We start from the raw sequence: 13,074 nt of genomic DNA, 5'->3' as shown, positions 1-13,074 counted from the left end.
ATCGATACTTTATGTAGGCTTAATTTACTTTCTAAGCCCATCGAGCATTCTGTAACTTCATCCACATTTCTCTAAAAGTGGAAATTAAATTCCACACGGATTTCTCTTTCTCAACCTGGCAGCCCAAGAAGAGCTTTACATGAAATCTCGCGAGAAGTTGTCGAAAACATGCCGGTTTTAAAATGTAACACATTAAAACAATCGCAGACAATACAATGTTGCAGTTGACCATAATACATACAACTGAGATAAAAGCACTATAATTATTTTAAGTTAGCTATCGTTAATAATTAATATTTTGTATCTGTTTGATGTCCTTCCTGCTCTAGCGGAAGTGACGAAAGTGTGTATAAACTGGAGCAAAACATGCACATGTGAAGGCTGCATGGCGGTGAGAAACTAAAATTTACTTAAAACTGTCTCTGTTGTCGACGTGAATAAAGACTTCGGGTGTGCAGCATGAATGAACCGGGACACTATCCTCCGCCGGACTTCGGCTGTCCTCCTCCAAACTCTATCCAGCCCTTCCAGCACCAACAGCAGCCCCGCTCCAGCAACTTCAACCCCAGCATGTGGAGCTGGAGCGAGACGCCCACGGAGCCTACCTGGGACCACAGCGGCCAGGCAGGGTGGCAGCATCACGGGGGAGCGGCAGGGTTTGGTTTCCCATCAGGCCGTGGAAACTATGGACGTCCATACGGTATGCCAGCTTAAAACTGCTCCTTCCATCTTCAGCCAGAAAAAAAATGTATCATATAGCACATTTTACAACATCTTGTCTTGTCAAATTTTCTTTATATAGTCCAGATCTCAAATTACAATTTGCCTCAGAGGCTACTTGGCCTATGGTTTCCTTGAATTCACTTGAAAAGTTGAATGTCATCTCTGTTGGCCTCACAGGCTGTGTAAGCTATAGAATATATGTCCAGCTATAGAAGTGTAGAAACACTGTCAGAAAGTATTGGAAAAAAATAATTTATTTATACTGTGACATTATTTAGAGTGAAGTATTGGTGTGTGCATTTGTGATGCTGTTATGCCTCTAACTCCAGTCTTGTCCACGGGTCAAAACTTTGGTCGTGAGTGGCATCAAGGTGGACATCGAGGTGGAAGACAGAATTATGGACCTCCCAACCATCAGGGGAAAAAGGTAACTATCCGTTGAATCATTACCACTTAAGTCATGGCCTCAGTGGTCATACAACAGCAGTCATTTAGCATAATCACAGTTACTGTGCAGGAAACAAATTTTAGAGCTTTTTCTGTTGGGGGACTGTCATCTGTCTATAACCCACAGCAGAAAAATAAGAAGGAGCCAGAATATTCCCATTATTGTGACACCTGTGACCGGGGCTTCAAAAACCAAGAGAAGTACGATGAGCATATTTCTCAACATGTCAAGGTAATTTGATAGATTTGACACGGTATATTTTGATTTATTTCATGTGATTGGTGGAAATTGTTGTGCAAAATTTACTGACTGCCTCTGTCAAATCTCTTTTACAGTGTTCTGTGCCGGACTGCAGCTTCATGGCTCATGAAAAATTAGTCAGCATCCACTGGAAAAATGTAAGTGAAACAACTCTCTGTGGATCTGAAACTTTCTTTATTTCTTTTGCTAATATTAGTGTTTTTCTTTTTTTATCCTGGCTGCAGAACCATGCACCAGGAGCTAAAAGAATCAAGCTGGACACACCAGAAGAGATTGCAAAATGGAGAGAGGAGAGGCGCAGGTCAGTGTGCAGTATCTCTGTATTATTAATGGCATTATGATTTAGATGTTCTGCTTTACATATATAGATTTTACTGATGATGTCTCCTTCCAATTAGCAAAATGTAATGAGTGTTGTTGAAATTTCCAGAAACTATCCAACACTTCAGAATGTTGAAAAGAAGAAGAAGGTGATGGAGGTTCGGGAGGAGACAGGAGCTGTTCTGGAGACAGCTCAGTTTGGGTAAATTCACAAATTTGATTTTGCATTCCATCGCTCTCATTTTTTTCTTTTATTGCATTCAGAAACGAGAATAGATTTGCACTCATTTGCGTCGACACGAGGCCCAAGGCAATCTTATCTAAATCTGAACTTTAATGTTTATTCACAGACGAATGAGAGGCAGAGGACGAGGCCGGGGTCGGGGTCGAGGCCGTGGCTGGGGCAACAGAGGGTTCCATGGGCGACACCCTCGACCTCCTCACCCATCAGAAAGCAGTGCTGCAGACACACCCGCACACCTCACCCAGCACTGCATGGACGGGGACCCACTGGGAGCGCTGGCCAGCAGTGACCATGGTGAGCGACTCATCTGAGTATTGAAATAACACTAAGCGACCACCTGATAGAAGCACAGCAGTAATGATGACTTATATTTCATGCAGTGTGTTTGTCATGCCCTTCCAGATTCAGACAGAGAGGACCCTGCTGCTGAGTCCAAGACCGGCAGCCTGGTTGTGGCCCCTAAACAGATGAGCTCAGCTCTGGGCTCCCTGGTGGCCAACTACGGCTCCATGAGTGAGAGTGAAAGTGATGAAGAACCAGAGGGTGAGTTTACCACAGTCCTCAACCAACTACAGAACACATTGTGTGATTTAGGAGTGACACCCCCGCCAAATCCACAAGGACTATATACTACTATATATCATCTGTCTTTTGTTGATACGTTTTACATTATTCTACATCCAATGTTCCTGTTATCATTTTTTGTTGTGTTTCAGCTGCCCCCATTCAGAGAGCCAAAGACCTTGTGCAAGAAAACCAGACTCTCCTAAACACAATACCACCAAACGCTCACAACAGAGGACCCTCTCGAGGCCAGGAAACCTCTTCACGGAGTACAGAGACTCACCGAGTCCCCCAGCCTGACCCTGTTCTTCATGCACCTCACAGCCGAAGAGGAAGAGGGGGAAGAGGAGGCAGGGGAGGAAGGGGTGGTAGAGGAGGACACCAAGATACACCGCAGATGCGTCGTCCCACGCTACTTGAGATGGTAAGGAGACACCCGAGGTTAAACAAGCACAATTTATGTGAATGAATGTGTATTATTTGAGTAATGCATCTTCTCTTTTTTTTCTGCCACTCTGTTAAGTTACTGGCCCCAGATATTCGCCACGAAAGGAATGTCCTCCTGCAGTGTGTGCGCTATGTTGTCCGAAACAACTTCTTTGGCTTGGAGAGCAGACATCGGAGCCAGGAGGGGATAAAGGACAAAGCTACGCCAGCTCTACCAAGTGGAGAACATGAAGGGAGGCAGGAAAAACCATCGGAGGAAGGCAGGGCTTTGCCTCAGTCTGCCTCTCTGCCTGGTGGAGCGAGAAGTTCAGAAGAAGTTGACATTCATAACGATTTAGAAACAAATAAAGCTGCTGTAGCTGACCACAACTGTCAGGACCAGGGTTTGCAGAGTGATCAAGTATCTGCTAAACCATCCACGGATCACATGGACTCAGCAGCACAGGCTGAGCAGTTTGCTGAGGATTTCATCCAAAATACCGAAGGTACAACTGCCAAAGACTGCCACAGCCTGGATTTGACATCCACAGATAAAGTCACACCTACCTCAAATATTTATGATGATGAGATATGGGATAGCCCTGGTGGTGGCATGTGAAATCATAGCAAATTAATTAAATGGAATATTTTTTTTTATATAACATAAAAGTGAGGCGTGTCTTTCATATGTTGATGTTAACTCTTTCAGATTCTTGTTACTTTTTTAAGGACTCATTTTTTATGAGATGTTAGTGTGACTAACAGTATCTAATTATATTTTTGTAACATGCTATGTACTGAAGACAATTTTTTTTCTTGTGAAATAAATAACATCAACTCTATTGATAATTTGACTCTTGTACAAATGTTTATTGTATTTCAATCTTGAATTGTGTTCTATTCCATTAGAATATATATATTAGATAAGATTAGATTAGATTAGATGTTAATGATTTGCTGTGTTGAAAAGCATACAGTTGTGAAGCTAGAAACTAAAAATGAAATCCATATTAATTAGTGATGGAAGAAGTATTCATATTCTTTATTAAATAACACAAAGTACACAGATATGAAAGTCCTGACAGTAAAACCTTACTTAAATAAAAAAAAAAACATGCAAGTAAAAGAACTCATTGTGCAAAATATTTTTGGATTAATGCTACAGCTGTATACATTAAAGACTGTGGTTATTTGTGGGTGGGAGTTTAGTAAGAAGTAGGAGAATTGTTTCAATGCATAAAGGAACATTTAATACTTCTTTTTATCAGATGCAGTCAATTTCAAAATCACCAAATCTGGAGATGCATGGTTTAATCTGAAAAGTAACTAGTAACTAAAGCTGTCAGACAAAGCACAGTACATGCCTGAGTATGTATAAAACTATATAAACTAAAAAAAAAAAAAAAAAAAAACCTAGAGTAAATACATAAAATTTGTACTAAAGGACAACAGTTGAGTAAATGTACTGAGTTTCATTCCACCAGTGATATTAATTGTGCGTAATTACAGCTCCGTTATGTTCTGTTTGCAGTAGCACAAATATAATGAGCAGTGTAGTGGCACAATAAAACATTCACGCAGTATTAGGTCAGAAGATTAGGCTTCAAGTTATTATTTTTCTTTTTTTTTTCAAATATAATGACAGTCTGTCTTGATACTCATGGTATTAAAACACTAAATTCCTCCGAAATTAAGAAGATCTGTGTACAATATTACCATCAGGTGTCAACAGGCTCACCTGCAGCTGCAGGACTCGACGTCGGTATAAAGGGGAACCCTTGATTCGCGAAAGTCTCGTGAGATTTCAGTCTATGTTTTCTGTGTACGTTTTAGAAGCTATTTTTGTTTTACAATGCAGCATCGCTGTGCTTACTGTCTGCGTATTTTAATAAAATAAAAACATATAATAAATGTTTGAGTTAGAATGATAACTCTCGCGAGATCTTTCGCGGGTCTGGGGTTCCTTTTATATACGATCCGTTGCCTAGGAACTACCTGAGCTGCCAACGTCTGTTTGGTCTCCAACACTTGAGTAGCAACGGTAAAGTTGACTATCGGTATGTGAGTCCGCAAGTCGATAGAAGTGCACAATAAATTATTTGACATGAATGTTAATGAACGGAAAAGTTTACCTGTGGCGTTTGGTGTCTGTAAGTAGCCTAAGTAGTATGCATAAAGTTATAAGATGGCGCTAAATTGCGTTCGAGTTGACCCTCCGTTTGTCGAGTTCAACGATGTGAAAGTCGGGCAGGTTTACAAGATTAAAGTCACGGCAGCAAATGTTGGGAAAACTTCGACGAAGATATTTATTGAAAAACCTGCATTAAAGGTAACGTAAACTCCGAAGTGCTTTTAACAACCAACCAATCAAATGACGCAATGTTTGTTAACTAATAAAGAATGTAGCTAGCTAACCTAGCTTAATTTACTTGGTAAGCTAGCTTATGCCTCGTGCAAGGAATTGTGTTTGCTAATTAGCTAACTAACTTACTATTGACATTGTTGGTCTCTCTCTCTCTATGTATTTTTAAATACAGATCTTGATATAGGTATATACATTTTCTCTAAAATAACATTGTAATACAGGCAGTACTCAAAATTAACACAACCTTAAACATCTAGAGCAGTTAAATGCAATATGCATATTAATGCAGCAGTAATATTAAGCCAAAAACATCATATATAGTATTAAAACACTGACAGTAGGGCCAGGTGATTTTTTCCCAAATACCTAGATATCATGTCGGAATGACAGATTTGTGCCCTCATAAAACATTAACACAATGAGATTTTTGACAAATAATCATCAGTAATGTGAACATAATGAATAAGTTAGTAGAGGCAATTAACAAAACAGCCAGAATAATGTGGTAATTTCAGAAAATGACATTACTTTAGATGATTGCAGCCTTTTAAACCACTGAAATACCACACGTATGTCATATCATGATATAATGATCTCCAAATCTAAGATGACATCCAATGTCATGTCATGATATCGATGTAATATCAATATTACCCTGTCCTAACATGTCTGGCTCTTAAAATGTGTCTAAATGTTTGCTATTTTTGTATCAAAAGGTACCACCAAAGTGTAATCCTTTCTAAACATCTGATCAGTGTTTTTTCCTCCCCCTTCTTCTTTTCTGTTCTTTGGTCCTGCAGTTGTTTAAGTTCACTGGATCTCGCTCAGCCAAGGTGGTTGCTCCTGGTCTGTCTGTAAGTGGCTTGTTGGAGTTCACTCCAGAGGAAGACAAAGAGGTCAGAGACTGCCTTTTGATTCATATAGATGATGTGGAGACCATTGAAATCCCACTGCGAGGGTGAGCAGACTAGACCTCTAATATATTGTAAATAAACATATATATAATAAAAACAATTAGGACCAAATGCATTTGTTAATGTACATGCACATATTTCAATATTTTTACTTTCTTTATTTGCTCTTCTAGGTTTCCAAGGACTTGTTCCATCCTAATGGATCCAATACTAGACTTTGGCTGTATTGCTGCCAGTAGTCAGGTGATCAGCAAACTTCACCATATAACCAATCAAGGATCAGCACCAGGTAAATCAAGCACACCTTTTTTTTCGCCTGGACATACTATGTCTAAAATGCCGAAACAGACTCATGACACAACAAATGAAAGTATGAGCTGCTCCTTTCTATGTTATCTATCATCAACTGTTTCTTTTGAAGCTAAAGAACATACTGAGTCAAGTGTGACTTATTCAGGTGGAGGCTAATTATCCTAATTTTCTTAAAAACAGCAAACTTTTTTATACGAAAGTTCTTACCAGTAATAAGCAGTGGTTTGAAGAGCAGTAGGTTTGCTCTGTTTATGCATGAACTGTTTGGAGTGAAGGTATCTTTCCTCTGTGTTAAAACTTCTGTTATGTCTGTGATCCTATTCAGTAGTAAATTCATTCTGTGAGAATACACATAGTATTTCTGTGTGCATTGAAGGTGTGTTCCACGTGCAGTACAAAGGAGACCCCTCAGTCAGACTGTCACCCTGCAGTGGAGTCATAGCAGCTGGTGCCACCCAGTGGCTGAAAGTGGAACTGCGCACAGATGGGCCCAGGCTGATTAATGAGAAAGCTCTGTAAGAAACGCTTTATAACGCCATTCCAGGATAACTGGAATTGACACAAACTGCTAACTCACATATTTTATATTTTAGGATTTTTATAAAAGCTAGCTCATGATATTTTATCATGCAAGTGTTATGGGTGAATCACTGTATCATTTTACATTCTGGAAAATTTACAGCTCAATGGGAATTTAACCATTTAAGTAGTGATTTGAGTAACAATTGTGGACTTCCACTCTACCTAAACCTCACTCCCCTTTGTCCCAGTGTGAAACTCCAGAATTGCTCTGCTGTAGTTCTCAGAATCAGGGCTGAGGTGGTGGACCAGCGCCTTGAGGTCTTTGACCTGCAGGTAATTTGGTGGTCCTGGTGGAATCTACGTATATAGTACTTCACTGCGATACTTCATTGATCCTTGAAATTGATGTTAATCTTTATCTTTTCACCTCTGAAGGGTGTTCATGTAAACATGCTGTGCCATTTTACAGGGGTCTCCACTGTCTTGTTTATGGTTTGGACCTGTATACTTTGGGACAACCCAGGTAGAGACTGTGGTTCTGAGAAATAATGCCCCCCAGGCATGTGACTGGGTCTGCCTGCTCCACGATTCTGCTGCTGGGACTGAGGTGGTGAGTGATGGCTACAGGAAAAGTAAGCATAGCTAGAGGCAAGTTGCCCTGAACTGAAAATGAAACAACAAGGCTTTGGCTGTGTTGGTTGTGTAGGGAATAGATCTCCAGAGGAGCACAGATGCCGCCCTGCTGGAGAGAATGAAGAGATGCAACCCAGCCAGCCAAGACGTCTCTGAGGTTATTGTGTGTGTTCCACAACAAGGTCGCCTGGGACCATACAGTAAAACCACTGTGGCAGTATGCTTCAGCCCTAAATGCAAGAGGTAAATTGTCTGTGAATGTTCCATGATGTGTCTGAAAACAAAAATACCTTTTTTTTGTATTTAATGTCAAAGAATATGAAGTACTCAATGGCCTAAACAATAATATTAAATAAAGTGCTCCTTAGAAATATCATCCAATGTTCTGTGACTGAATCTATAGTAAAATATCCTGTAGAAATTTCATAAAACTAGATGTCATAGGTCTGAGAGGGGGGAAAATAAAGTGTAACTCCCCGTCGGGGAATCGAACCCCGGTCTCCCGCGTGACAGGCGGGGATACTTACCACTATACTAACGAGGAGCTGGTTAGGAGATTGTGGGTGTGGTTTCCATTTAACGCCACCACCACAAAACAATGCTCTGTGTCTTTCAGGACAGCTGAAGAGAAGAAGCGAGGTTACTCAGCCGGCCGACAAGACTACTGTCTCTTCCTCCTGTTTGAGTCAGTGGGAAGCAGATATGGCTTTACTCACCATAATGGTACTCACAACACACACACACACACACTCATGCCACATTGCATAATACAATACAAGTACTCAGACAACTGTTTTGAGCCAGCCATTCATTTTGTGAGCTTTAACTTTATGAGCTGAGTGTTCATTAACTGATTAAAGTTGGGGTTTGTGATTTAAATTCAATTTACTGCAAATTCAGCAATTATCTCCACACAGACAGCTAGCTGTCCGTTGTGTGTGTGTGTGTGTGTGTGTGTGTGTGCACTGACAAAAAATACAGCCCTGGCTCTGTAAATGGGTAACAAAAAGTGGCTCAGCCAGAAGTCTATAAAACTATTCAAAACAATCAGCAACTGGTCGTGTTCATGCTTATACACAGGACAAAGGGAATGGGAGGGGGGAGGGGAGACTGGGGGAGCAAGAGGAATGAGATATCTTCTGGAGCACTGAGGGGGGGGGGGGGGTGTATTTGTTTGGCTTTTGAGTTCAATTATCAACAGCCTTTCTCCAGAATCCCATACAGACCTTTAAATTAGAATTAAAAATAAATCACACTGATTAAGGTTGTCAGAAGTGTCAATGCAATACCTTTTCAATACCACATACAGTATAAAACAATACAATACTAACATTCCAAAGTATCAAAGTACCAAAGCTATAAATGAATCCGGCGGAGCACACTGAATGGTCACTGACTTTGTCTATTTAAAAAAAAAACAAAGGTCTAAGTGCTAGACCTCAGTTCAGTTTAGTGTATTTTTCTTGCTTTTAAGTTTTCTGTAACTTTTTCTATATCAGCTCAAAATTATCCTATTTTTGTGTGCCTCTGACTTATCTAAATTTTTTTAAATACTAGTATTTTATTGAAGTTTAAAATTCTGGTATTATGACAACATTAACACTGATGTTTTGATGAGGACGGGTCTTTCTCTTTGTCTGTCTAGGTAATAGCACTGTGGAGCTGGCAGTGACGGGCTCTGGACTACCTGTGTCTCTGGTGCCCAGTCCTTCTCAGAGATTTGATTTCCTCACCTGTGTGACAGGCCAACGTGTGGACCTGCTGTGTGTCCTGCAGAACCTCTGCACTCAACTTCCGGTCAACTTCCGCTTCCGCAAGTTAGCACATTTCACCACTAAGCCATCCAGTGGCACAATCTCTCCTGGGCAATGCCAGGTAAGGATGGCGATTGATTTAGTTATTTATTTTAAAATCCAAGTGTAGCAGTGAACATGCAGAATTTTTACTCTCTGTTACATTCCCCAGGATGTAGTTTTATCTTTCACTGCGCAACAGATAGGATGCTTCAGGGCACGTCAGCTGCTGGATATCTTAGGTCATGTTGATCAGAAGGGAGGCAACACCACTGAAAATGTTACTGGACTTAAGCTTTGCAGCTTCCACACCATCACACTACACCTGTCTGCTGTCTGCCACAGTGAGACAACATACCCTATGCCTAAACTAAATCCTGGTGAGTATCAATCTAATGAAACTCACAAAACTACTGAATATCATCAGACTTGGTCCTAACTTAGATGATTCTGTTACACATACCTTCGCTGCTTCACAGGCATCACTCCACCAGTGACCAATCCAACTGGATCACAGCCTCACGTTCGTTCCAGTGAACTTGCTTATTGTCGTGGGATGGCACGAGCGGCTGTCCTCAGTGCTGACAAAACAAGAATCCATGCACATCGCAAGGAGAGGAGTCAGAACACAGGCAGGGAGGAATTCCTGGCTTTTCCTAACGACCGAGCCACGAGCATTAGGCCTTCCTCTGCACATAGACAGTACAGGTACAGGAGAAGGAAAAATACTCTTTATAAGGGTTAGTGCGACAGTGTCAGTGCTTTAGGAGACTTGGATTATGCCAGATGAACAGTATGGAGGCATTTTATTGGGGGTGGTTGGTTGCTTTTTATGTTTGAAAACTGGTCACTATTCACTTACATTGTTTTGAAGATTCTGCACTACTGTGAAACTCAAGCTGTGTTTTGCAGCTTAAGATTTTAAATGTGCTAATTGCTACACAAACAAATTACCATTTTTTTCTTGTAGTAAAATTATCCCAATTGAGGAATTTCACAGTTGCTGAAAGAGTCCTGTCTTTATCGTACTCAGGACCATCTTCACTGGTGTTCACCGCTATAGTTATGTTGACACCAGCTATGCCTTTACTGAGGAAGAGGAGAAGAAGAGGCATCAACATCAACAGATTTACACAGACTTCATCACACAGCTCAGACAAACACGCCTGCAGAAGATCAAGGCCAGGTAGGTTGTCTTAAAAATACTTCGATTGCTGACCTGAAGGCACATCTCAAGCTGTTTTTGTCTTACAGTAAACAGTTGCATGGTAAATGGTGCAGTTGAGCCTTTGTTTTTGGTGAGTAGGCAGCAGGAAAAAGTGGAGGATGAAGTGGATATTGGGATTGTTCCCTCTCAAGGGCTTGTTCCCCCCACACTCCGCATCAGCGACCTGGAGAGCAGTAAGATCGCTGACATCAAGCCAAACTACAGCTATGATTCCACAGCAGCCACCCGCAGCTGTCAAAAGGTTGTCAAAAGAAAATACTTTTAATTCATTTCAATGGTAACAGATCAGTTACCCATTGCAGAGTGGAATTTCACTGCAAAGCCTGGGATAATGTTTTCTGTTTTAGCTGTTTCTCAGTTTGTTGTTCTCTCTAGGTTTCAGAGGTAATGACTGTTCCCTCTACCAGCCAGGAGGTGGCAGACTGCAACAGGACTCTGACAGCTCAGGAGCTCTACCAAGTTGTCATAGGTTAGAGATGTAATTCAGAAATGCTAGAGTCACTGTTTCTATTAATAGCTTGAGTACAAACTCTAAGATAGAGCAGAAAAACAAGTAGAACGAGTATAACAAGCAGTTTTTAGTGTGTTGTTTTTTTCTCCCTGTACCCTCTCTGAGAGGAAAATAATCTTCTAATATTAACATTTATTCAACACAGCAATTCATCCATGCTATCAAATAATTTACAAGTTCTTAAACAATAGAATGAGGAATCTTCATGAAAATCTCACTCTTTCCTCATTAGGTCCATTGTTAGTGGACTATGGCAAGGTGTGTGTGCAGTCAGTGTGCATTCAGAAACTGGAGCTGATTAATCATCTGTCAGCGTTCATCTGGGTGCAGCTCGAGGTAGACTGCCCTGAGCTGCAAGGCTCCTCACCTCTCTCTCACGTCCTGCCACCCAACTCCCACAGCACCTTGCCCTTGACGTTTCAAAGCAGCAAGCTGGGTCCCTTCTACAGGTCGGTGCGGGAAGCAGTTCAACATATATTTATTACATTAAAAAAAAGAAATTATTGCAGTTTGAGTGTAACATAAACACACGTCTTTCCTCCAGACCTGTGTCCTACTCTGTGAACCAGCAACACCCTGGTCAGATACTGGTCCAGGCCCAGGTTGTACCCTTGGCTCTGGAGCTGTCCACCACCCTGCTGGTGCTTCGCCCAACCCCCTATTTGCTTGCCAAATCAGGTTACAGGAGCTCAGTTACCCTTCGAAACCAGCGTAACCACCCAGCAGAGTTCACATGGAGACCAGTAGTCACAGAGAGTGGTGTCCTGTTCTCCATTCGACCAGCTACAGGTGCTAAACGTGCAGCTCACTGTATCTGTATCACCATTTTCAAAGCTTTAAGATCAAGAATGTCACTTTGCATCTTCTCCCTCTGTTGTGTTTCTCTAGTAAGCAGTGTTGTTGTTAATAAGCATTTTTAATTAGTAGATTTGCCTGTTTGATTTAGATCTGATACAAGTCTACCCCTCCCTCCTCCACAGGTACAGTGGAGCCATACAGAGAATTGGACTGTGAGGTGGTGTGGCATCCCTCCTTTACCTCCCCTTCAGAAGGAGACTTTGACCTCCGTGTCCATGAGGGCAAAACACAACGTCTACACTGTGTTGCTAAGGTCTGGCCCTGCAATACTGGATATTACTTTGCATGATCTACTCATATTTACTATGTGTTGGCTGAGACGAATTTAGTTACATCACACCGAAAATCACTTGAGTTTTGAACACTCACCCCATGAGGTATCAAAACATCTATAGAAACCTTTCAACACACTCCTGCACCATAATCCATTTCTCCACTATCCATCGCCACTTTTGAATGTGGCATAGGCAAGCAAGTTCAGTCTGGTGTTTTGGACCATTTGGGGATCGGTGTTGGTGGTGTCTGAAATTTGGGTCAGACTGCAACTGCATGCCAGCCACTCAAACTACTGTCATTATATGCCTTTATTCTGAATTTTGGAAAGGCAAATGATCTCAGGTCAGTATTTGTTCTTGTCAACAATACTTGTCCAATTGGGTGACCATTAAACTTGGAAAACCGCAGACATGTCAGAACCATGGATAGGCCATTTTATGCTCCCAACCTTTATATTTTTCTCAAAATGTAAATGTGTCAGTCCTCACACACAGTTTTCAGGGATGCACTCAGTTTTATTTGTGCACATTTGAGAACTTCTCCGTCTCTAACACTTGAGTATCAAATATATTCTTGAACATCTGCAGCAACAAGTTTGGAGCTTGTTCCTCTGCGAAGAAAAATGGCTGCTGTCAGCTTGAATTCACGTCTACAATTGATTCTAATAGTGAGAAG

General features: G+C 41.2%; 2 protein-coding genes and 1 non-coding gene across 4 annotated transcripts in view; 2 read left to right on the top strand and 1 right to left on the bottom strand.

Annotated features, from left to right (window-relative positions):
• Nucleotides 1–310: 310 nt before the first annotated feature.
• On the top strand, nucleotides 311–3,836 carry nufip1 (nuclear FMR1 interacting protein 1). 2 transcript variants are annotated; one of them, XM_084714127.1, is made up of 10 exons: nucleotides 311–702; nucleotides 1,067–1,150; nucleotides 1,301–1,402; nucleotides 1,507–1,569; nucleotides 1,657–1,733; nucleotides 1,863–1,955; nucleotides 2,104–2,291; nucleotides 2,400–2,540; nucleotides 2,714–2,985; nucleotides 3,085–3,836. In XM_084714127.1, exons 1-10 carry the CDS (start codon nucleotides 460–462, stop codon nucleotides 3,604–3,606), a joined length of 1,785 nt encoding a protein of 594 aa, XP_084570253.1. In that variant the 5' UTR covers nucleotides 311–459; the 3' UTR covers nucleotides 3,607–3,836. The 2 variants fall into 2 exon arrangements, with proteins under 2 accessions (XP_084570253.1, XP_084570252.1); XM_084714126.1 differs by having other exon boundaries at nucleotides 313–702; nucleotides 1,298–1,402.
• A 1,203-nt stretch (nucleotides 3,837–5,039) lies between these two features.
• The window catches only part of LOC146304712 (cilia and flagella-associated protein 47-like), a 53,676-nt gene continuing 45,641 nt past the window's right edge, over nucleotides 5,040–13,074 (top strand). Inside the window, exons 1-17 of the mRNA XM_084713922.1 lie at nucleotides 5,040–5,316; nucleotides 6,153–6,310; nucleotides 6,440–6,555; nucleotides 6,955–7,093; nucleotides 7,349–7,433; nucleotides 7,570–7,710; nucleotides 7,807–7,976; nucleotides 8,350–8,456; nucleotides 9,379–9,608; nucleotides 9,699–9,906; nucleotides 10,006–10,234; nucleotides 10,560–10,712; nucleotides 10,833–10,998; nucleotides 11,130–11,223; nucleotides 11,498–11,714; nucleotides 11,810–12,054; nucleotides 12,246–12,376. Of these exons, the coding sequence (XP_084570048.1) occupies nucleotides 5,173–5,316; nucleotides 6,153–6,310; nucleotides 6,440–6,555; nucleotides 6,955–7,093; nucleotides 7,349–7,433; nucleotides 7,570–7,710; nucleotides 7,807–7,976; nucleotides 8,350–8,456; nucleotides 9,379–9,608; nucleotides 9,699–9,906; nucleotides 10,006–10,234; nucleotides 10,560–10,712; nucleotides 10,833–10,998; nucleotides 11,130–11,223; nucleotides 11,498–11,714; nucleotides 11,810–12,054; nucleotides 12,246–12,376 (2,733 nt within the window). The 5' untranslated portion in view covers nucleotides 5,040–5,172. The remainder of the gene's footprint in view (nucleotides 5,317–6,152; nucleotides 6,311–6,439; nucleotides 6,556–6,954; nucleotides 7,094–7,348; nucleotides 7,434–7,569; nucleotides 7,711–7,806; nucleotides 7,977–8,349; nucleotides 8,457–9,378; nucleotides 9,609–9,698; nucleotides 9,907–10,005; nucleotides 10,235–10,559; nucleotides 10,713–10,832; nucleotides 10,999–11,129; nucleotides 11,224–11,497; nucleotides 11,715–11,809; nucleotides 12,055–12,245; nucleotides 12,377–13,074) is intronic.
• trnad-guc (transfer RNA aspartic acid (anticodon GUC)) lies at nucleotides 8,206–8,277 on the bottom strand. Its single transcript has one exon. It is a non-coding gene; the product is annotated as a tRNA-Asp (tRNA).

The sequence above is a fragment of the Lutjanus erythropterus genome, chromosome 24, assembly GCF_056507025.1.
Source record: "Lutjanus erythropterus isolate fLutEry1 chromosome 24, fLutEry1.hap2, whole genome shotgun sequence".
Lineage (NCBI taxonomy): Eukaryota > Metazoa > Chordata > Actinopteri > Lutjaniformes > Lutjanidae > Lutjanus > Lutjanus erythropterus.
Note: the sequence above shows the minus strand (reverse complement) of the source record. Positions and strands in the feature narration are given on the sequence as shown.